Source organism: Colias eurytheme, chromosome 18 (genome assembly GCF_061535395.1).
Source record: "Colias eurytheme isolate Ceu_HAF_F1 chromosome 18, ilColEury1 Martin Lab GWU primary, whole genome shotgun sequence".
NCBI classification, from domain to species: domain Eukaryota; kingdom Metazoa; phylum Arthropoda; class Insecta; order Lepidoptera; family Pieridae; genus Colias; species Colias eurytheme.
The window spans coordinates 5,334,471-5,359,389 of NC_142997.1; the positions used below are offsets into that span (position 1 = coordinate 5,334,471).

Below are 24,919 nucleotides of genomic sequence, written 5' to 3' on the forward strand. Positions count from 1 at the left end.
AACGCATTGGCGGATATCGCTTCGCAGGCGGATTTCTGCCGGCGGTGCGCTGCGGCCCGGCCCGCCCCAACCCGTCTAGTGGACGCAGGCAGGCGGATGTAAGCGGCGAGCGTCTGTTAGATAAAATCCGCCTAGGCGGTCCGCCGCGCCCCGTACAGGTGGACGCAGGAGCAAACAGCGCGTCCATTAGAGACGGCCCGTTGCGATGCGGCCCGGCCCGATCCGCCTCTAATGGACGCCTAGCATAAGATGACCGAAAGGAGTTCCATTTTCCAGTGATGTCCAACCGAGATTTTATTTTGTGCTAAAAGTTGAAACTTCAAACAAAGAAATAAAAAGTTACATATATTTTTTAAGCAAGGCGTAACCATGCATTAGTGTATGTTTGCTGATAAACAAGTACGATTTTAAATATATTATACATAATTAGAGTTGCTCACTGTCCGAAATTTTATATTGTTCTCATATTGTTCTTAGTTACTCCTTAATGTATTAAAAAAATTTCATCTAGTAATATTTTTTTAAAGTTTTGATCACTCCTTATAATTACTTTACTACACACATGACACAACTACACAGCTTTGCACAACTTTAGTTAGGAAGGTAATATAATAGTTTCTATAGAAACACTGTGACACCAACAAATACATTTTTCGACGATGCATTTTGTATTGGGCTACTCAAGGGCTACTTAACTCTAATGACAATTATGAATAGTTATGCATCGTTGTAGTGTTTTTACAAACTCTTGTCTAAGAGTTCCTGTAGATCCATTAAGTAAAATGCCTAATACAGCATATGAAAGAAGGGAGAAAAATATTTTAAATGAACAATTATCTATCGATTCATCAACAACGGTTTCAATGTCTGGAGAAGATTTGGACACAAAAAAATTAAAAGATTTTTATCGCAGTATACCCGACTATAGTGACATAAATCATTTACCTGCGAGTGAATTCTATTCTACATTAAGATCCTTAAGAGAAAAAAAGAAAATAATGCTGGGTCATGCGGTAGAGCACATTGACCATGACCAAAAAACGTTCGACGACCAAGACTTAGATTCGATTTTTAAATCTCCACAGTCACACAATATTAAAAAGGACATGAAACCACCGCAACGGCGAAAATTTTCTCTTGAGAGAGGTCGTGATAGCATTATGCAGAACAATATAAAAAATTCTTGTGAAAACCTAACGAAAAATCATAACAAGACGAAAACACTTATCGATCCGAAAAATACGTATGCCGTCGAGGTAAAATGTTCTGAGAACGAGCAGATTAAGCCTAAAACTATACAAAGTTCCCTAATCGTTACTGGAACTTCAAAAACTGACCGCCCAAAAAGAAATCATTCCGCATGTTCTATAACATGGCATGATGATAAAATTGAACGCAAAAATGTAATCGATGAAAAATTTGATAAGTTTTTTGACAGGGGAGGTAATATAAATGTATCAAATGACGGTAGCGAGTATCAAACACAAAGTATGCCGACTAGCCCTTTACGGACAAGAAAGACTAGGCAGAAATACAAAAATATAACAATACCTAAGCCGTTCAAAATGACTGAAAGGTGTGTATTATTTTAATTGTTAGGTTGAATGACATTAAAAATAATAATACCAACTATCCAGATTTGTCCAAGTTAATTATGTATGTATTTAAATCTTTATTCTAATTATAATTTTCTATTCCGAACTAAAATTAATCTTTTATAATGTTGACTTTGAAATTTTTCTTGTTGCTTAAAGAGATGAAGAGGAACGTATAGTAAATGAACTACGAACAATTCAAAAATCTTTTTCTGATGACATGCTGAATCAAAAGTTAGAGAGAAAGCCATTCAAGGCAAGACCAGTTCCGATAGAATCTAGGATTCCCTTGTACGACAAGATACTGGAGGATCAAGCTATGAGGTAGCAAATTAAATCACTATTTTACTTTGTTTTTGAAGTGAAAACTTCTTTAGCGGCGTTGAGCACTTTTTCTGTAATGGGTATAAAATCTTAAACTCGCGTCAGGACACGTGACCTGATCGAAAAAGTGTAAGACGGATACCATTCCAAAATATCAAACATGCTCAACGTTAATAATCAAGTTTTCACTTCTGCCGGCACTCCCGGAGTGCAACCCGTCTTTTTTTTTTGTTTTACTGTAGTTCGTGTCAATTTTCAATTTGGGTTTGATGTTATCGTAACCTTTATTCGGTATATGTATAGGATCTTTAATTTTTAGGCGAGCTGTAAGTAAAATAAATAGCGAAGCAGAGCTTAGAGCTCGAATGAAACCATTTAGTTTCACTAAACGAGAAGAAAATGGCAGTGACAATACTTGCGAAAAAGCACAACATGTTTTACCAAAAAGTAAGAAAACAACAAGTGCGAGTCGGGCTCGCGCACAAAGGGTTCCGTAGCAGCAAATATAATAAATTACAGTTAAATCAACCTATCTCAAAAACTATAAGAGATACTTTGATCAAACCAAAAATCGTTGAAAGAGTTAATTAGCATGCATCACCTCTATTTTTTTTTAGAATTTTATACCCCGTAGTTATAAAAATAGAGGGGGGGGGACATACTTTTTACGACTTTGAGAGCTGATATCTCAAAAACCGTTCACTTTAAGAAAAATGTTTTTTAGAAAACTTTATATCATTTTAAAAGACCTTTCCATTGATACCCCACACGGGTATGTACATCGAAAAAAAAAATTTCATCCCTCAGTTACATGTATGGGGGGCCCCACCCCCAATTCTTTTTTTTACTATTTAGTGTCATATTTTTGTAGCGGTTCATACAACACATATTCCCATCAAATTTCATCACTGTAGTACTTATAGTTTCCGAGTAAATCGGCTGTGACAGACGGACAGACGGACAGACGGACAGACGGACATGACGAAACTATAAGGGTTCCGTTTTTGCCATTTTGGCTACGGAACCCTAAAAAGGCGTTTCAAAGCCCGACCTGTGCCTAAAAATTTGTTTTCCAATTACTTTTACGACAAAAGCAGGGAAAATAATTTTTTTCGGTAAGTCTGAATCTAACATATTTAAAAAACCGGCCAAGTGCGAGTCGGACTCGCGCACCGAGGGTTCCGTACAAACCTGCAATTTTTTTTTCACGGGTTAAAGGCAATTAGATCTAAGTATTTGATATGAATTTCAACTTTATAGCTCTACGCGTTCATGAGGAAAAGAGTAATAAGTTTATATTTATTAAAAAATAAATATATATTTTGTAATGTAACTAAAAATTTAAGGTTTTCGGAATTTTTCCTTTATGTGTGCTATAAAACGTTCCTTCATGCCAAATTTCAAGATTCTAGGTCGACTGGAAGTACCCTTTAGGTTTTGATTCCCTTGCGAGTACTTGCGAGTTTCAAAATATGCAGCTTAAATTGCTGTTTCTTTTGATTGCGTTGACATAGAAGTTTGATTTTGTTACAGCTTAAAGGTATTATAGACCTGAGTATTTGGTATAAATTTCAATTTAATACCTCTACGCGTTTATGAGGAAATGGGTAGTAAGTTTAAAATTATTAAAAAAAAAATATATTATGTGATGTAACTAAAAATTTATGGTTTTCGTAATTTTTCCTTTATCTATGCTATAAGACGTTGCTTCGTACCAAATTTCAAGATTCTGAGTTCACGGGAAGCACCCTGTAGGTTTTGATTCCCTTGCAAGTGTCGAAAATTTGAGGCATAAACGGCTGTATCTTTTGATTGCGTTGGCTTAGAAGTTTGATTTTTTCACAGCTTCAAGGGACAGTAGACCTGAGTAATTGATATAAATTTCAGCTTCATACCTCCACGCGTTCCTGAGAAAAAGGGTCTTGACAGACGGACGGACGGACGGACGGACAGACGGACAACAAAGTGATCCTATAAGGGTTCCGTTTTTTCCTTTTGAGGTACGGAACCCTAAAAATATATACAAATAGCTTTCCACCCGCGGCTTCGCCCCCGCATTCAAAGAAAAACCCGCATAGTTCCCGTTCCCGTGGGATTTCCGGGATAAAACCTATCCTATGTCCCGGGGTAAAAAGTAGCCTATGTCCTTTCTCGGGTATCAAAATATCTCTATACCAAATTTCATGCAAATTGGTTCAGTAGGTAGTTAAGGCGTGATTGAGTAACAGACAGACAGACAGAGTTACTTTCGCATTTATAATATTAATATTATAGTATGGATTTGTAGAGTCGTATTGTAATCTAATGGTCGATTGAAATTACTTGATAGGTCTATGAATAGGAGAATCAGAGCTGAAGAAATGTTACGAAACGCTAGTTTTCCTGGAAATATGGCGATGCGGGAGCGTAGTCGGTTATCGACTCCTGCGGCCCACAGTGACTTGCCGATCGATCCATCGCTTGCTGGGGCGTCGGTGTCATCAGCTGATAATCTTCGATCAATGAGCCCTACAAAGGGTTTCCGAAAATCGTCGAAAAACGCTAAAGACAACTTTATCACGACCAGTCCTCAACCATTTCGATTTAATACGGCTGACAGAGCAAATAAAAAGGTTGACTTTTTCACATAATTTTATGTATCTTACATTTTTAATGTTTTATTACGATTCAATCTTATTTGTAGATGCAGGATATACAAAAGAAGGTATGCCAAGGCAGCAATTGCTCCGAGAGTTCTGTCCACCATGGCATAAGTGAAACGACCAAAGCGTATTCTGCTCTTGATTTAAATAGTATCGCAGTTGGAAGATCTAACTTAGCTGCTTTATTAAGGGCAGAGGCCGTAAGGAGGAAATTTGAACAAGAAGCCGATAGACGTTTATCGGAGCAACGTAGAAAAACAGAATCAAAATACAGAGATCGCCAATTAAGATCAAAACCTGCCTGGCATCTTGTAAAGAACAAGTGAGAATTAAATTTATTGATATACTAGGTTTCCGGTCGCGGCTTCGTCCGCGCAGTCAAAGAAAAACCCGCATAGTTCCCGTTCCCGTGGGATTTCCGGGATTGCGTCATTTTCCCGAGATAAAAAGTAGCCTATGTCCTTTCTCGGGTATCAAAATATCCCCATACCAAATTTCATGAGAATTGGTTCAGTAGTTTAGGCGTGATTGAGTTACAGACAGACAGACAGAGTTACTTTCGCATTTATAATATTAGTATTGATTAATGATGCTTATCCCACAGCTTCGCTTGTGTGATTAGCATCATCAGAATGGCTTCTACGCCACCAAACTGTTTAAGCTATATTTCAGCTAAGACTGCTCGGAAGTTTTCCGTTATCACTTTCATCTCATTCAAAAAACTTCTAGGTTTATAAGATCAAAAATAAATTACTGTTACTTACCTACTAGGTAGTAGTAAGTAACAGTAATTTATCCAAACTTCTAGTAAGTTACTAGTCAATTGTCACTATAGTGTAAAATATATTCCCATTAGGAAACATGAACATGAAAAACTGTTAAGTATTTTCCTGCGGTCAAATAAAAAAAAATATATTTAAGTTGTTTTGTCACGTTACAGCCACGAAGAGGATATAGCAATGAGGCTTCAAACCCGCAGAGATGAAGAAAGGCTGAGAAAAGAGGAATTTCTTCACGAAATGGAATTAATGTATGGACGAGTTCAGCAGCAACCCTTGTTATTTGAAAGATATTATGCACCACGACCTCCAAATACCGAAATTGATTTTTCACAATTGTCTCCTCGCAAGAGCCCTAAAAAGAAGAATTTGCGAAAAAAGAAGATGTGTAGTATAACCCCATCTAGATCTTCGGATTATCAAGACGATGCATACAATTATTTGGGAAAAATTGATAAAAACGATAAATTTTATCAAGATCTCGATATTATTTAAAGTTTGGGACGATGCTAATTGAAAAGTGTATCAATGAATTTGAATACTCAATCCTTTACCTATACTAGCGTTTAGCTACTATTATGTATTCTGTGCCTATACATTAATTTGTTTTTGTTTGGTCAAGAAATATAAAAATCTTGAGCACGACCAATTTATTTATTGGACCTATTTAAATATCACTTCGTAATATAAGTAAACTAGCGACCCGCCCCGGCTTCGCACGGGTGCAATGGCGCGGCGGCCGGCCGGTACCGCCGCAAACGCTACGTCCCGCAATTTTTAAATCTGTAATATCTTCGAAAATATTCAGTTAAATCAGACGGTGTAAAGGGCCATATAGATCTATATTAGATGAACAATGTACTCAAGGTATTTAATTCGTTAAGGATTAATGCTGTATTGGTTAAAATCGCTTCGAAAATTAACCATTATTTGTCGTAAAAAGTAAATGACAAAAAAAAGTTATTGTGGGTTATCCATAAGAGATAGACATATACCATCGCGGACTTTTCTGTAGACCTTTTCAATGTGTACAATAAGTACATTATTTTGATAAAACTCGTAGGGTTCAGCCTGCGTTTGCAATGTAAGCGGAAAAAATGTAATTATTTACGACATCACATTAGAAACCTCAAAAATAACAGTACTTCTCCTCTATTTAATGGATGTTATTATGTACATATATAAACCTTCCTCTTGAATCACTCTATCAGCTATCTATTAAAAAAAACCGCATCAAAATCCGTTGCGTAGTTGCAAAGATTTAAGCGTACAAAGGGACATAGGGACAGAGAAAGTGACTTTGTTTTATACTATGTAGTGATGATTATAAGCAATTTTTTTTTAATATAATGAAAATTTTACTAAATTGTGTTTTTTTCTTTTTGATAAATATAATAAGGAAATCGTAAGTATAAATCTACTTAATTAAGACAATATCGAAAATTTAATTTTTAATTGAGAAGTAAGTAACTATAATTAATCAATAATGTATAAATATGGAGTAAAAATGGGGTAGGTACATATACTGGACGTAGGTATAATAATATTTCCATCCCAATGGAGGCAAGTAAAATATATCTTTGTCTGCTGGCTTGAAAATGTAGATTGCCTATTCCCTATTGCGTAATAGGCAACTCTATTGAGTTGCCAATTTGCTTATCAAATCATATTATGTGTAATTGCAACCTCTTGGCGGCAAGTAGATACCGTAGATACCTATTACCTACCATAGTCCATAATCTTATGGTCTACCGTCTATGGTAATTTTAACGTAAAGTTCTCGAAATAGAGAAATAGGATGAGTAACATATGGATACTTGGAAAAAAGCATGGAAATAAAAAAATGATTTAGTAATAAATTAAAATTATAATATAAAATACTGGTTTGCGTTATGCTTATTAATACATCAAGGTTGTCATGTAACATTCTGTCTTATCCAATCCATGTAGTTTGAAACTCTGGTATAAATACTCGGAACGCCTTCTTTTCCGCATTTTCTTAGGCCAAAGCTCGTTATGCCAAAAATATACCAGTTAGAAGAGAAATCTTCTCGGACTTCCCTCATCAAAGGACCACCGGAATCTCCGCTACAAGTATCTTTATCCTTTTCACCACCCGCGCAAATAATTTGTTGTTCTGCCTCAGAGTTCAGCCAAGAAGACAAAACACTCTGACAAACACTAAATTTCACACCTCTCAACGTTACCTTGCGTTTTACTGCAGAAGGTGATTCTAAAAAACACAAATATGTTATTGTAGGATGAAAAATATTTTATTGATATTGGACGAAAACTCGACTGTAAAATACTTGATACAAAAAAGTTACTAAGGTTACTGCTAGTTAGTTACATCTATTAGATATAATATTGTAAAAATGGACTTTATTAGGTATAATTTAGAAGAAAATTAATTGTTTTGCTATCACAGCTATCAAGTAAGTACTAAACTTAACATGATTATATTTTCAATTCTAATGAGATTATTCTCTTCTTCACATTCAAACAATTATTTAGCTTTGTAAATTATTGTATTATGTTATAAATAGTAATCTGTAATAGTATAGGTAATGTTTAAAACTTACGATATTCTGTTAATCCCCATCCTGCAGTTACATAATCGACGTCAAACGAATAATCCTGCCTTGCAATAAACGGAGTTGTTGGTAAGCATATTGGCCTGATTGTTTCTACGGTAATAAGAGAATATAATACTGTCAGTTTTGTATTGTAATATGTAATTTAGATATTTTTTATCGTTATTTAAATTATCTCAAGCTAAAAATAAGAAAAAATTGTTACCTGTAAAGTTAACAGGCTTGGCGAGCTTTATTATTCCTATATCGTGGGTTCGGTTTCTTATATTGAACATAGGATGAGGTTTAACAGATTCGATGTCAACATCGATAGTAGCGTTACTGCATATACCATCATAGCAATCCATGTCTGTACTTTGATCCCATTCTCCTAAACGCACGGAAACCCTATGTTACGAAATGATCATTATTAATATTATTTAAATAAGTATATTTAAAGCAATTCGTCGAATAGGATTTATATTTAAATTTCAAAGTAAGTTTTACACCAAATAGAAAAAATAAATCAAGCTGGGTATCAAGGAGCAGACTCTAGTAGCAGGCAGGACTTCGCTTGAATTACTTTTGACTTTTGCAGATTAAATGGTCACAATTAAGTAATATATCGACGAAATGTATACTCACACATTATTTAGTAAACAATGTGCAGCAGTTAACACATGACGATCCGTTATTAGACTTCCTGCGCATGCATATTGTTCCTTATCATCAGATTCTGGAAATAAATAATAAAAATATTTTTATACGATATTTTATATCGTAGGTATGCAAATGCAAGAAACCCTGAAAATATTTTACCAAACCTATTAATTCTTTCGCTACGTTAACGAAAATAAGACATCTACCTATGTTTTTAAGCAATCTGTACCTGAAATAGCTAATTTCTCTATAATTTAAAGCGCTGCTTAAAAATCCTTACCTTTTTTAATTTTAATTCGTACGATCCAAGGAAATTCTCCAATCTTGGTAAAATCGCCGCCCACAATTCTATCTTCAAAATCAAACTCATGTTTACCACATACAGTCCTGTCAGGATATACCGGAGTTTGTGTTACTTTAATAATCTCTTTTTTGGCGTCTATCTTATATTCAGCTTCAGGAGCCGATCGTGTCGTAATTTCAATTTTTGGAGTTACATGCGGGGCGATTGTCTCGTCCTCTTCGAATACTATCCTGTCTGATGTTGGACAGCACATCTGGAATGAATTCAATAAAAAATTACATATCTAAACATTATGAAGGACAAAAATTTGATTTAGGTACTGTTTGTTACGATCTAACTCAAATACTACTTGACCGATTTGAAACATACCTACTGCTATCATTAGAAAGCTAAATCATCCATAGAAAATATATTATAAGAATAAAGCGCGTCACACACGGTGAAGATACTATAATATTTTATCTTAAGATACTGTAAAAATTTATATTACAGTATCTTAAGGTATCCGGTATCAGCGTTCTGACCATCATTTTTCTTTTTGTCATTGCGTACTTTTGTTATTATAGTATCTTCACCGTGTGTGATGCGCTTTAGTATTGTTCATACTTTTGGTGTACTTTTTTCAAAGCCGCAGAACATTTCTCTTATCATTCCTTTATCGCCTATATTGTATACAGCTACAGCAAAGGGACAGGCTGTTAGAGGTATGCACGTTCCATTGTAGCGTCTGTGGCGACATGGCTCCTCCAAACCATCTTCTGAAAATAATATAGGTTTAATAATTATTATAATTTAATAATTATACATTACATTAAATATACCTAAAACTAAAAACTTACTAAAAAGCTAGTAATTTTGTTCATTGTTTTATAAACTAGATACTAGGTTTCTGCCCGCGGCTTCGCCCGCGCAGTTCCCGTTCCCGTGGGATTTCCGGGATTGCGTCATTTTCCCGGGATAAAAAGTAGCCTATGTCCTTTCTCGGGTATCAAAATATCTCCATACCAAATTTCATGAAAATTGGTTCAGTAGTTTAGGCGTGATTGAGTAACAGACAGACAGACAGAGAATTACTTTCGCATTTATAATATTAAATAAATAGTACCTATGGATTTTTGTAAAAAGCTTTTGCTGTTAAGTAAAGATAAGTAAAGTTAAGTAAAGCTGTAAGCAAATAGCAATGTAGATCAGCAATTAGGGTTCCGTACCGGAAAGAACTTTTAATTTTAATGTGCTAGTTCAAATGAATATTTTAATATCACTTTTAACCAAATATTAAAAAAAATATTTTAAAATAATATACATAGGTACTTATTGAATAACAATAAAAGCTTAACCCAAAATTCTACAAACAATAAACTTCCATAATCTACAAATAATAAAATACACAATATATTGGTGTACTTCAATTATTATTATTAGTTATTTGAATACTACTCGAACGTCCTTGAAACTATTGCTGAAACTTTATCACAGGCGCAATAATTTATTTTGCATAACCATATTATACAGTATGTACACGTACACTATTAGTTTATTTATTTATTTTGTAAACATAATAACATTTTCTATGATAATATACATTATTGTTATTATCTTAGAAGCTACGATAATAGTAAATACTAGATAAATTATTAGCAAAATAGTAATATGCAAAAAAGAGCTTTATTACATGTAAAGGAAAACCACCAGTCTGGTAAAACAAGTATATGAATAAAACTAAATTAACTTTAATAAAACGAATTGGACGTACCACATGTAGCTCCGGCAAGGATGACTAGAAAAACCCAATATATGGAACTAGTCTGGATCATGTTTATCTTATTGTGTCGATATCGTTATTGTTTTGTTTTATTATAATTGTTTTTGTAAAATTATTATTATACAACACTCCGTCTCGTTGTTGATCGCGGCGCGGACTAACGAATGACTGTCAGCTCTCACTACAGACTGTCAAAGGCATAGAGGTCTGTATATATGATAAATCAGTACAAACACAGGCGCTTATGTGACTCCGAGACTGCATTATGTACGCAACAGGGAAAACCCGAATTTTCACCTGGTTTATGCATTGAACCAAAGATCAATTTGCATCATGTAGCACATTAGGAATACTATCTTATTCATAAATAGGCATCTCATGATACAAATATATGAGAATATCTTGTTTCCGCAATTTGTATGCATATACATATTTTAGTTATTATTATACGCAATTGGAAATATATTTTTTATTATTGTTTATATTAAACTCAGACAAAAGTGATACCTACACTGACATCCATGGCCATACTAAAAGGTCACCAACCACATTAAAAAAATCACGAATACAGTTCTTAGTACAATATTATTAGTATAGCTTAAATTAATAAGTAAGGATTTGATGCTTTATAATAATAATATAATGCCCATAATAATTAATAATAACTAGTACCTAAGCTTGGTGCTTTGGTGAAACTATCTACCTACCTACCAAGATTCTAGGGGCCGATTCTCAATTATTGTTAGTAGGTTTTATTTTATTTTTACAACAATATAAAAAGGAATTCGGAAATTTAAAACTTTATTAATCTGTGTTTCTAAATTTAAGATACCATTTTACAAAATAAATTATACATTAAAATAGGCAAATAGGTACTAGCTTTTCGCCCACAGCTTCGCTCGCATTAGTCAAAGGGAAACCCGCATATTTTCCGTGCACGTGGGCTGTTCGGGATAAAATATATCCTATGTATGTAGGATTGGGGCACAAAATAAAATAAAATAAAATATGTCCTATGTATGTAGGGCGGATCACCTTATCATCCCACATGTATGTGTTAATCCAAGTTACCCTCTTAGATGTGTTAGCCAAATTCCATGGAAATCGGTTCAGCAGTTTTTGCGTGAAGGAGTAACAAACAATCATAGAAAAATTGCTTTCATAATACATATTATAATAGTTTTCTGATTACAATTGCGTTAACCTAAATTGCACGCCTCATAAGCGAAGCGTTGAGGTGGGTACTACTGTCACTTCGCGCAAAACATCTGATTTTTCAAACTTAAAATGTCTTTATGTATCATACATTGCACTTGTAAGATAATACATACACACACATATTAAGAAAAAACACTATTTTTAACATTCATGATATTTTTGATGTCATTTTTGTTATTTAAACTAGTTAAAAAACAGTTTAAAAAAGTTCTGTCTTGGACGTCCGTGTGCCTGTATGTGCGGAGGATTTTCTTGTTAACACGATATAGCGACCGAAATACTTTACTAATCGAGTCTTTTTTTTTCTCTTACGCTTGAGTATGCTCAGGAATAGAACCCTTTCATTTTTCAGGGTCTGATTCGATGTGGTTTAATTGTTATTAAATAAACAAAAATAATAATTAATAAATAATTATTAAAAAAAAATTATGAGGCGTGCACTTTTGGATTTTCCAAATTATTTTCATATATACAGCGTGGAATTTTATTATGGAAAGGATTTTTTATTATTATTATTAAAAAAATATACTCAAAGGAAATATTCCTTTATTTAAAACAGGAAAGATTTATCAAGTTTGATAGATTTCCAAAAAATTTAAAGGATCGTAGTCGGTTGGAATCCCTTGTGGCAAGAGAATTGTCTGAAATAGTTTTCTAATTTCTTTCTCTTTAAAAATAATGAAACATTTTCTATCAACAATATAAAGATTACTTTCCCTTCAGGTAGCAGTTTATAAAATTCAATTCTGTTTATATAAAGATGTGTATTTTTTTTAATCCTAAAATAATACGCCACCGTCAAAAAGGAAATGATAATACACACCATTTAAAAAAACAGGTTACAGAATATCATCATATAGGTATATAGGTAGGTAGGTATATATTTTCTATTTTATAATTCTGTATGTGAATTGTGATATGGTTTTGCCCAGAACGTCACTCCTAACAATCTTAATGTAAGTACATCGTTATTATTTAATAGAGATTGTAAGAAATTGGTCCATTCATGTTTGTCGATGAGTGTCTAATGTGTATTTCAAGAATGATTCATCAAGGCGTACGTGTTCTCAAATCTCAGCTGATAATACACACATCAGCAAAGTCTAGAGATATTTTGTATTGACATATTTTTAATGGAAAAATTATAGATAATTTTAAGGGCTTTAATATAAAATAAAAACATTTCATGAGTTTCTTTTATTTTCATTGATTCTTCTTTTATTTTTTCTCTCTATGGTGGAAACTGGAGTGATAAGGATCTTCATTTCTTGTGAGAAAACTTTAAATTTTTACTAAAATTTACATTTTTTTTTTCAAAAATATAATTCACATGGAGTTAGCAGCATAGGTAAACATGAAAATACATAATATCTATGTAAAATATTATGATGAACACTTTATATAACGTATAAGCTAAGTATAGAGGTATTGTAAAGTGATTCACGCTGCGCAGCAGTAGGACAATGTTCGTATGGACCGCGGTAGGTTCTCCTTTGTTTTCCATTAGTTTTTATTTGTCCATTACTTGCCCTGGTAACAGATTAGTTTTAATGATTTGCCTTGCCGCCGAGCTCCGGTCATTAGCATTTATTTTTTATTAACATTTATCGGTACTACATAATTAGTAATCTGTGGTACATTGCTAAATTATTTCTGATACTGATAGTCGACTGGTATTTTATTAATCAATTTTAAATTTTATTCAGAGTGGGTGTAATGCTCTACTTTTGTATTGTATGGATCTGATGGATATAGACGATCTGATAGGCGAAAGCAACCAAAGTGAGTGATTTCGAAGTTTAAACACGGATTACTAAATAGCTACCTTTAGATAGGGACATTCAAGGAGTTTACACTGTAGTTTATTTCAGGAACTTACAGGTTACAATAGCAAACAATTTAATAGGTATATTATTATTTATATTTTCTTGTTACATTATTGTACTTAAATTGAAAACACCAAACGAGAAACAACTAAAAAATATTACATAGTTAAAATAAAATCTGGACTACACACTATAATAACACAAATAACATAACATATTATGACTTATTAGTAAGTAGTTATATGTATAAACTATAAAATTATTAAGTAGATATTATTATATATAAATAAAAATGTTATATTATATGCGTTTTTATATTAGCTTAATCTCTGTTTGCGATAGACACAAATCTAGGACGGATTTCCCTATGGTTTTTACCAGTACGGAAATTAGAAAGAGGGTGTATCCAGTTCCCTATTATCATATGGATTAAAAACTCGTCAATTTCATCAAGTCAAATCCACTTTCTGGTTTTAAAAATGTCCAAAATACATAACCATTTCATTCGCATTGTAGCCGTTTCTGTACCTAATTTATAATATGTATTTGATCTAATTTTAGAGTTAAAACTACGTGATAGGAACATCTGGCAAAGTATACATATCATAACCATAAATTAAATTATATAATAATAAATTATTAGAGCAGATAATAAGTACCTATCTACTTATATAACAATGAAAACACAGGATTGCTATATTACGAACAATGAAGTATATTATCTAAAATCCATTTGATAAAATGTGCAACAGACGCGTAGACTGCTGGTTTTCTGATGCCACAAATTGTTGGCCCAAATGATACGACACCCATTAAATGACTTTTCGGTCCCTCAGGAGTATCAAAAACCTGTAATTTTGATATTGTATTTTCAACATGTCTGTTTGTATAACAAACATCTTCCAGTTTTAAATATGTAAATATTATGTAGGTATATGGAAGGTTCTTTATTTTAAATTAAACAGAATTTAATAAGATCAAAAAATAAGCGATACTTTCCATATAATCGAGCGAGCGTGAAAAATATAATAATTGGGAAATATCTTCTCCTATCTCCATAATATTTTATACATTTTATTACTTACAAGGGTCAATATACAAACCAACAAAAGGTACGGAAATAATAAAATTTCAAAATGAATTATTCACCTTCATGAGAGGACCTCCTGAGTCACCTCCACAAGCGTCCTTGTTCAGTTGCGCACCCGCGCATATCTCTGATTTTGCCAATTTAAATCCTTTGCTAAACGCCCCACAGGTTTCAGGTTTAACGATTGGAACCTTAAAAATTTTATTAATAACTAATAAATAAATAAATAAATAAATATTATAGGACATTATTACACAAATCGACCTAGTCCCACAGTAAGCTCAATTAAGGCTTGTGTTGTGGGTACTAGGCGACGATAAATATAATATTTAATAAATACATATATAGATAATAACACCCAGACCCAAGAACAAATAATTGAGTTCATCACACAAATATTTGCCCTGACCGGGGATCGAACCCGGTACCGTCGGCTCAGTAGGCAGTTACTTTACCACTGCGCCAACCGCGTCGTCAACTAATACTATAAATAAATCAAAACTTGTTTAATAAATAAAATATGTCAAGTGAGTTAAAATATCTTTATTGATGATCAAAAAAATTATACAGGAATATGGAAGTCGTATTTGGAAACTTAGGCGTAAAAAATAACTTCCATTAAAAAATACATTCTCATAATATCTTCTGGTATAATCCTCTTATCTTCGTCAGTGCCATTTTAAAATAACGCGAATAGGTAGGTAATTAAATTAAATATTTGCGATTCAAACAGATTTATCATACTTGCTCGTCAAAATTTGAAGACGCGTAAAGGAAAATGTTTTTCAAAATCAACAATGTGATGTTTTGTTTTTAGCTGTTTCTTAGAAAGCCTGTATCAACAATACAATCTGCCATATTATATAAAAACAATTTAATCATCTGAAAGTCCCGTATTCGTGATAAATATAAATTTAACTTAATTATAGTATGGTAATAATATATTATCTGTGGTGTAATCTGCATGAGTTATGAACAAATTTTGCTGGCAGGCTTTTTTTGGGGAATCATTATCTTCTTATATATAAAAATGAATCGCAAAATGTGTTGGTAAGCGCATAACTCGAGAACGGCTGAACCGATTTCGATAATTCTTTTTTTATTATATTCCTTGAAGTACGAGGATGGTTTTTACGTAGAGAAAACGTAAATATGTACCACGGGCGAAGCCGGGGCGGACCGCTAGTAAAAATATAAAAATGAATCCCAAAATGTGTTGGTAAGCGCATAACTTGAGAACGGCTGAACCGATGTCGATAATTCTTTTTTTATTATATTCCTTGAAGTACGAGGATGGTTCTTATGTAGAGAAAACGTAAATATGTACGGGCGAAGCCGGGGCGGACCGCAAGTTAAAAATATAATAATCATAATCAGGTAAGTCTTATTTATTTGCCTGTAATATATCATCATTTATTTTTCATAGCTATTCGCATATTATACCTAATTAATACACGTCTGTTGAAGTCTGAAGTATATTTGGCTAATGTCTGCGTCAGCGTCGGCATGATTATTTAATACCTTCGCCTTGCGGTTACACCATAAGTCTTCAAAAATAGTGTTATTACTTATTATTATATAACGCAGGCTGCATTACTCACTGATTTAATACTACAGTAATACTAACGATAGTTACTAGTAATTATTCTGTGGTAATACTAATAATAGGGGGCCTAGTCATAGGTGGCAATCAAATGATTTGATTATGAGTCGTTCCTAGACGATAATACAGCATGAAATTTATAAAGCATTTGAATGCCATAAAACCAAAAAATATATCAATTTCAGCATGATATTCGTTACGTGGTAGTTCAAAAATCAAAAGCTTAGAGCGTTTCAAGCACTCAGGCAGGACGCGCACTGTATAAAAATGTATTTTTTAAGCTCATACAGAATGACAATTCTGGGTTTAGGCATAGTATTTATATTATGGTCTATAGACTACTTTAGAAAAAGTCTAGCTTGGAAATCAGTTTATTGATGATTTACCGAAACGAACTGCAATATTTTAGCTCGTTCCTCTGTAGTCATGTTCATTTTACCCCAACCAGCAACTGTAAGCAACTCGCCAATTTTGAGATCGGATAGCTGCTCTCCACGTGGCAAACATATTGGCGATACATAATCTGTAATTATTATAATAATATAGTATGATATTACAGATTATTTTGACGGTGATCATTTTGTAAATAGAGATAAAATATATCGTTTACATTTAAATATATGAAGAAACAATCGGTTGTTATTAGGGCCAAAATATTACCATTTAATTCGACTGGCTTGTCAAGAAGAATGATACCAATGTCGTTGTGAAAAGGTGGTTTATTGAAACTCGGGTGTATTTTCTTTAACTTCACTTTTCTGTCTTGATACGGCGGTGCACATACACGCAGTTGGCAATCTGGGTCCGTTTGTGTATTGTGTTCACCCATGCGAATGGCAGATCTGTCAAAAGTTTAATTATCATCACAAATCCAGTAATAAATGCCGTTAATCTTCTTAGGAATAGTTGAGTAACATGTGAGTGTTCAAGGAACGGAGAGCAGAGTAAGTACATTTGTTAAAAAGCTTCATGAATCTCTAAATGTAACCTACATAATAATCAATAATCGATTTGTCATAATAATTAATACACGATTTGAATAACATCGATATAATCCTAACAAAGATAAGGTATTAAGATGGAATAACGTTATTATGAGTAGCTCGGTTTTCCCATTAAGTTTCCTGTACTTTGGTTTTCGCGACAAAATTAGCTTACGTGTGTTTTGGCATACGTTCATTCAATACCTACCCTAACCCATAATTGCATAATATTTATTAATTGGCGATCTAATTAAATGGTTCTTCGTATAGAGTGGTTTTGATAATGCCTTATAATGAGTGCGGTGTGGTCTATTGTGTGTCACATTGTTGTAATTATTTTTGGTTTAAAATTTATAATTATGGGTTGATTCATGAACTCTAATTTTAAAGTTGAGTATGAGGTGGAGTATTAGAGGTAATTAAAACTTAACAATTACATCGATATTGTTAACGTTTCTTCCTGCTAGACAGGAGCACAGTATAACTGTGACAGTATTCCGACACGATATAATAAAATTCGCAGTATTTACTTACATTTCATAACCTTCTCCCGAAGTTTGGATGCAATGGGCTGCCGTAAGAACATGACGGTCGGTTACCAGCGCTCCTCCGCACATCCAGTCCAAGTCATCTTCGCCATCAACTGGTAAAATAAATCCATACTAATATTATAAATGCGAAAGTAACTCTGTCTGTCTGTCTGTTACTCAATCACGCCTAAACTACTGAACCAATTTCCATGAAATTTGGTATGGAGATATTTTGATAACCGAGAAAGGACATAGGCTACTTTTTATCCCGGGAAAATGACGCAATCCCGAAAATCCCACGGGACCGGGAACTATGCGGGTTTTTCTTTGACTGCGCGGGCGAAGCCGCGGGCGGAAACCTAGTAAAAAATAAAAATAAAATATTATCTAACGGTAATGTTATGTTGTATATTACCTACAGTTACGTATGTAGGTATTAATTGTGTAGGGAACTGTAATGAGGGAAAATCTTAGTTGAGATGTCCCTACTAATATTCCCGTATGTACTTAGTTTTCCCTGCTTTTAATTTTGCTATTTACTTTGGTCGGGAATTCCAATTTTTTTATGTCAATAGGTAGTCTTTTCTTGTTTATATGTACAAAAATTTTAATTTATCTCACGGTAAATAAATGTTAACTAATATTTTTAGCTATTCATGAAGCTAAGTAAGTATGTATATATATCTATACCTACCAAAAACACTTTTTTCTCGTTTATGGACAAACCGATTTTGACGTTTCTTTCGCAGTCAAATAGCTGATGATGAAGGGTTGGTTACAAGTAGGTATGCTTTCTTGCAAACCGCGAGATGCCCCTACATGAAGTAATGAAGTAATGGGAAAATATCGTCATCTGGGTTATACGTGTAAGCGGGCAATTTGGCGGGAAATAAAGTTATAGCACTGCACAGATAATATTATAATACGATAATGTGACAGAAATACACAGATACGTAATGCATTGCAGCTGCTGTATGAAGAGGTCGTCATTGTTATTGTTTTCAACCACAATATTAATAACTAATTAACTCATACATAATTGTATTTTACGTTTTATCATGTCAAAACCGCAATAATTGTATCATTTAAAACACGTTCACAACATAATGACAAATACCAAAAATTATAATCTAGGTATAGGTAAACCAGAATCTGATGGCAATTAGGGAAATCAAAATTTTGAGTGTGCAACCCTAGGGAAAATGGACTGAACGATCTTGATACTGCTTATTTTTTAGTTTGTTCTCAATATCATTAGTCACATTACATAAGTGGACAATACTGTACTTAATAATGAGAAATCCACTTAATATTATGTAGGTATGTACATACTTACATGCATAATATACATATTACTTTTATACAGGTAATACATATTATTATTTACACATACCTATAATATGTTATTTGTATGTTCATTATCATTATGCCATGTGAAAATATCGATGTTATGTCGATAGAAAACTAGACTGCTTATAATTTTTTATAAAATAAAATAAAACTATGTTTATTTTCGTAAGTATTAACAGATACACACATTATAAAATTGACTTGGACAGCTTGGACTTGACGAATAGCCGTATTGGAAACTTCTGTAATAAGTTTTCATAAAATTATATTCCAATCAACAAACAATATTATAGTTATCTACATATAATATTTTTTAATTGAAAGTATCAAAGCGGGTAAGTCCAATTTACCAATAAAATCTTTTAAATTGAAAATTGTGATCTGTTTGACCCTTCTTCATCAAATATTTTTCTATAAACATTATAAACAACACCTCTTGCTTGTGATCCACAGCGGCTTTTTCGACATTTTCGAAGATTTTTTAGACAAAATCCTGAAAATTATTTATCAACTGCAAAAAATACAAATAATTTGACAACCAATTTGATAGTTGTCAAATAAGTTGCCACATGAAAATCTTTTATTTCTTAAATATAAATATGCCATCAGATTCTGGTAGACCTATACCACAGAACAGTAAAGTAGATAGAAGTGTGATGTGGGCGTGGCCCACGTGTCACTGGTAAGGTAAGATCACCTATACTCTGTCCATTATATTATTTGCTTTTTGACAGCTTCACGCCTATGAAGGATTGTATTGTCTATGTTAAAATGTCATACGAATAATTATCGTACTTCATGGACAGGTGCCGCCCACTTAGTGATGCCTACACAGAATTATTCAATGATGGGTCGATAGATTAAAATAATCGATAGAAATACTCTGTAAAATATATCCGATACAGAAAAACTCTTCTATTATGTTATATAATTTAAACGTAAAGACAACCAAATTGTAAGATAGAAACCAATAAATAATAAAATATTAGTTTAGTTTAGTTTTAACATACAATGCATAGATATGTGGTCTTATTATTACATATCTTATTAGTACGTTTACGTTATAATTATTATTTACGTACCTGATTCGATTTATGATAATATTTTGAATTTATAATTGAAACGGTATAACCACTTGAGAATAAGGGGCTCTCAGGTTACAAAAAAAATTTTATGCTTATCAGTCCGTGTAACAACCGTGCCCATAAATTATACCTGTCGTAAAGCTTGCCCTATTCAAATTTGGTTGAGTATCTGTGCCACAGCTGTCACATTTATTATCTGGAGAGAACCAGAGACTACTTTAGAACAAAGGTTCATACAATTTGACGTCCTGTTTTAATGACAGACCAGTTTCAAAAGTCGTCATTTTTTCACCGTGCCGAGCAAAATATCGCTGCGCAAAAATGGCGTGATTACTTGAATGTTATTACTTCTTCCTTTGTGTGTTATATGTTATAATTTTCTATATAAAATTCTCTTTACAGTGATATATACGTATTGTAGTATTTCATTAGCCAAAGTTCTTATTTTTAACAAATAATGTAGGTCAAAATGCGCGTTCCAAACATGGCGGGTTTCGGTGTTGTTTACGAATTGTTGAAACTATATTTTTATATTTTGATACCTTATATACGTACTAGAAACTATCTAGATTAAGTAATTACTAATATAAATCTATTACATTCTTATATTTACGCAGATTCAACATTTTAAAATATTTGAAACGTAACAATGGCCAAGGACGTAACGATCCGGATAGCGTGCCGAGTCATTTTTATTAGTAAAAATAATAGACATATCCTGTATAATTTGTATATATTATGCATTCATTTTAAAGGAAATATAGTCTAGTTTTAAAATAAATAAGTAAAAATGAAGCCGAGCGCATAAATTTGTCGTAATAAAATTAAATTGCGAGAAAATCTAACAAAAAAAAGTACAATTAAGTATTATCATTTTTTTTAAAATATGAAATTGTAAGTTCGAAGTATATATTTTCTACTCTAATGATGCCTCATTTCATTACCTATCTAACAGTATTTTTTTTTCGTAATCTGAGCTATACTTTTCTTTCAACAAACGTTTTTGTAGGGATGGGTCACGCGATTTTTTTTTGAGCAGATAATGAGAGATATAGCGATAGCGTCGGACAGAGATCTCACGCGTCAGTCTGACAGCTCGGACCAGCTACTGGTTACCAATCGATAATCTTTTGAACATCACTTCTGGTATCACCCGTCGAGCTGTCAAAAAGCAATTCTTATAGTGGACAGACTATAACTTGCTCTCAGTTGTGCGCAGAAAAATATTCGAGTCGGTTGTCAGCTGTCAAACCTTTTTTCCATATTTATTCATTAATTAGGACGTGTTGTTCGGTATAAAGAGTGCAAAAATGATAGCAGACGAAATAATATCAGCAATGAAGGCATTTTATACCGTCGGTAAGTCTTATTTTAATTTATTTTAATTATATTTTATGTTATAACTTCGCTTGTCGTAATTTGTCAAAATTGTATACAAATATCTAGTCAAAATGAACCTTAATCCATAAGAAATTAGTACTATTATAGATTGAACAGCAAACAAGACTTTCTGGAATATTATTGCAATAAACAAACGAATGTCGCTTTAGTGATGCTTGTGGTGCATATCGACAGTATCGATACTTTAGAAAAGACAAACATTATAAATATTAAATTTTATTTTATTTTTCCTTAGCTTTCATTTGTCTAATTTATTTATAGATTTCCCAAAGAGGCTAATTTAAAAGAGAAATGGATAAATGCAACGTGACGAGTTAACTGGATGCCGAACAGTACTAAGCGGTCTAACAAAGGCCACCGATACATCAAACCTACAGCAGTTCCAAGATTTAAAATAATGCATATTTTCTGTTTGTATTTTGTAAATATAGATTTATACTATTCTATTCCGTTTTTTATTTAATGATAATAATATAAAAAGACGTACTTAGTAGTAATAAACATACTCCAAAATGTGACGCATTATACTATACTCATATAAAAGAAAGAAAAAAAAATACACAAAAAATATTTATTTGTGAATTATCGATAACAGCATCAGATAAATATCAAGTTAATGTCATTAATGTTGAGTGACACAAATTTCAACCTTATCTCTATGTGTTGCGTTTCAAATTTATATCTATCGAAAACTAACGCCCTCTGTTGTGGAGTAGCTGAATGTTTTCGAATTTGGAATTTCTGTGCAATGAGAAACAAAACAGCTAATATACCTAGGGATGTTATACTAAAATAAACCGTAACATGGTGCGTTAGGGTACATATTGAAATGCTGAATTTATAACCTAAGTCAGTTTTTACTCAAATTAAGCTGTCCAATCAAAGGCATAGTTTACTTGTAGTGTACTGTATAACGGTAATCGGTTTAAATGTGTGGGTTTGGCGACACTGGTTTTCATACTAATTAGACATTACAGCACTTCTATATGTTTTTACTGTTCTGTGACCTATACTTATGAAAACTGAAAAAAATTATTCGGAATATTTGTATTATTTTTTTAATCTATAGGTACTAATATTACAAAGCTGAAGAGTTTGTTTGTTTGAACGCGCTAATCTCAGGAACTACCTACTGGTCCGATTTAAAAAATATTTCGGTGTTAGCTACATTATACATAGCCCGTTTGGATGAAACCGCGGGGAACAGCTAGTATTTAATGTCTATAATAATAAAATGTTCATTCGTCAATTGACTGTAAAGTATTCACCCTAGTGTATAGGTGTTAAGCTAGGTGTAGTCAAATTAAATTTAAAGAAAATGTATGGGTTCCACGAGCTTATTATTTCAACAGAAGTTTTTTTTCAGTTGATTACACAGTTACACTAATTATGTATTTGGAAAATTTATACGTACGTTTAATACTTTTCTACGTATGTATTTCTAAAAAGTATTATGAGCTAACAGCTTATAATACTCATTACACTGTATATTCTGAGTGTCACCGATTTTCTTCGCATCTTAAAAAATAATTATAATTAATAATCCTATTTTACAGTAAATGTCTCATTCATCTGTACGCTATAATAATGAGGCAAAACTAAACGCAAAAAATCATTATTCTTATAATGTTATAGCTGTTCTACTATATTATCTAGCACATACATAATATATAGTGTTATTTTATCTGTGACATTATATTATCTATGGCTGTACTTTTGTATCCAATGCGCACGATCCAAGGGAATTGCCCTAAAGCCGCGTTCATGCCGCCGATGATTCGATCTGAAGCGCTGTAACCACATTCGTATGTGTCCAATCTCTTCCAGGCTGCGTGATTCTTGATTTCGTTCCACTTCCATTCTTTATCTGTGGAAATATGATACCACAGTATGATACTTTAATCATCGATTGAATCCGTGTGTCGAAGGGTTGAGAAATTCCAGTTCTTTGAATAAAATGAATTATGAATGAGATTTTTTAAAGAATGGAAAAAATTCGATCACCAGGTGGAATTCGAACTCGCCTCTTTCGCCTTAAATTATAAAAGGTTAAAAAATAAATATTAAAGTTGTAATATTGAAATGGCGACATTAAAGAGGTGCGTTAAATTGAGGACCTAAAATCTTAAATGTAAGTAAATAATATTATTGATTTAAAACCCATCTCACTCTATTACTTTAAAGCGAAATAAAATTAATTAAAACAAACAAAACAGTACTGGTATAAAGTACTTATGATGACCATGATTTAAAAGAAAACGGTACATAACTAGTTTTGCACAGATATCCGCAATGACACATTGATGATAAAATTTATTAATATTTTACCGTTGTGGTCTTTAAGAAAAGAATAGCAAAATGTAAGGACTTACCTGATTCCTACAAAATATTACAAGCAAATCTGCCAGTTGAAAAGAACCTATCTCGTAATAACTAATAACATTTGACTACACTAATCAACAATCAGAAAAGTAAATTATTTTTCAAAATACTATTTGACAAAAAAGTGTTGGAAAAAATATTGTGAAAAGGGATTTGATTTTATGTTATCTTCCATATTTTTTTATAATGTATTATTTAATATAATATCTACCTATGTATATTAATTATATTATGCATATCATAATATGATGTGAAAATTAACAATAACATAACATTTTGAAACTTAAATGGGTAGTCTTATAAATTATTATAAATGACTTTAGGTACACCTAAAGTCAATAATATTATGTCAACCTCATAATAATATTATCTATTAATTAATATCCTTACCAATTGCTTGCGATGATAATAGCATCAACAATAACATTAAAGTTTTTTGCAACATTACAGAAAATGGCTCTGACTTACTAATACTGAAATTTACTTTATTTCATAAAAATAACTTCACTAACTTATCCAGGGGGTTATGTTCACTCTGTGTGAAATAAAACACATGACTGTTGGCTGGAAACAGCATTTTTAATGCAAATAAATTTAAAGCAGTGAAAAGTGATTAGACATGGTTGCGATTCGTCAGGCGTGAACATTACGATAGAGTAAATAATAATATTATATGAATAAGTAGTTAAGGAGCAAGTTATATTAAAATTTTACTCATATCGTTCGTCTTTATTCTTATTTATTTATTTTTTTAATACTTAAACTTACATTCATTTATTCAAATTCTCACTGATGTCGCTGCGAATGATCAT

General features: G+C 32.5%; 3 protein-coding genes across 4 annotated transcripts; 1 reads left to right on the forward strand and 2 right to left on the reverse strand.

Moving 5' to 3' along the window:
- The first annotated feature begins 693 nt into the window (after nt 1-693).
- Nucleotides 694-6,346, forward strand: LOC149900629 (protein FAM161A). The gene is made up of 7 exons (XM_090112384.1): nt 694-1,576; nt 1,755-1,919; nt 2,239-2,373; nt 2,948-3,034; nt 4,249-4,531; nt 4,603-4,883; nt 5,502-6,346. The coding sequence occupies exons 1-7, from the start codon at nt 720-722 to the stop codon at nt 5,833-5,835; spliced, it is 2,142 nt and encodes a 713-aa protein (XP_089968510.1). The 5' UTR covers nt 694-719; the 3' UTR covers nt 5,836-6,346.
- An 841-nt stretch (nt 6,347-7,187) lies between these two features.
- On the reverse strand, nt 7,188-10,834 carry LOC149900630 (CLIP domain-containing serine protease B4-like). Of its 2 annotated transcripts, none has more exons than XM_090112403.1 (7): nt 10,631-10,834; nt 9,484-9,632; nt 8,854-9,130; nt 8,559-8,649; nt 8,140-8,321; nt 7,923-8,027; nt 7,188-7,573 (listed from the first exon to the last, which is right to left on the reverse strand). In XM_090112403.1, the coding sequence occupies exons 1-7, from the start codon at nt 10,689-10,691 to the stop codon at nt 7,257-7,259; spliced, it is 1,182 nt and encodes a 393-aa protein (XP_089968529.1). In that variant the 5' UTR covers nt 10,692-10,834; the 3' UTR covers nt 7,188-7,256. The 2 variants fall into 2 exon arrangements, with proteins under 2 accessions (XP_089968529.1, XP_089968528.1); XM_090112402.1 differs by having other exon boundaries at nt 9,484-9,635; nt 10,631-10,833.
- A 3,517-nt stretch (nt 10,835-14,351) lies between these two features.
- On the reverse strand, nt 14,352-24,919 carry LOC149900631 (CLIP domain-containing serine protease HP8-like). The gene is made up of 7 exons (XM_090112708.1): nt 24,898-24,919; nt 23,440-23,592; nt 17,894-18,002; nt 17,037-17,218; nt 16,763-16,899; nt 14,833-14,964; nt 14,352-14,532 (listed from the first exon to the last, which is right to left on the reverse strand). Exons 1-7 carry the CDS (start codon nt 24,917-24,919, stop codon nt 14,383-14,385), a joined length of 885 nt encoding a protein of 294 aa, XP_089968834.1. The 3' UTR covers nt 14,352-14,382.

Coding starts and splice junctions, on each gene's coding strand:
- LOC149900630 (XM_090112402.1), bottom strand. CDS start 10,691: ATGATCCAGACTAGTTCCATATATTGGGTTTTTCTAGTCATCCTTGCC. Junction 8,650..8,853: donor ACGAATTAAAATTAAAAAAG/GTAAGGATTTTT, acceptor ATTTATTTCCAG/AATCTGATGATAAGGAACAA. Junction 7,574..7,922: donor ATGGGGATTAACAGAATATC/GTAAGTTTTAAA, acceptor TGTGTTTTTTAG/AATCACCTTCTGCAGTAAAA.
- LOC149900629 (XM_090112384.1), top strand. CDS start 720: ATGCATCGTTGTAGTGTTTTTACAAACTCTTGTCTAAGAGTTCCTGTA. Junction 3,035..4,248: donor AGGGAAAATAATTTTTTTCG/GTAAGTCTGAAT, acceptor ATTACTTGATAG/GTCTATGAATAGGAGAATCA. Junction 4,884..5,501: donor TGGCATCTTGTAAAGAACAA/GTGAGAATTAAA, acceptor GTCACGTTACAG/CCACGAAGAGGATATAGCAA.
- LOC149900631 (XM_090112708.1), bottom strand. CDS start 24,919: ATGATCATTCGCAGCGACATCA. Junction 16,900..17,036: donor CAAGCCAGTCGAATTAAATG/GTAATATTTTGG, acceptor TAATAATTACAG/ATTATGTATCGCCAATATGT. Junction 14,533..14,832: donor CAGGAGGTCCTCTCATGAAG/GTGAATAATTCA, acceptor TCAAAATTACAG/GTTTTTGATACTCCTGAGGG.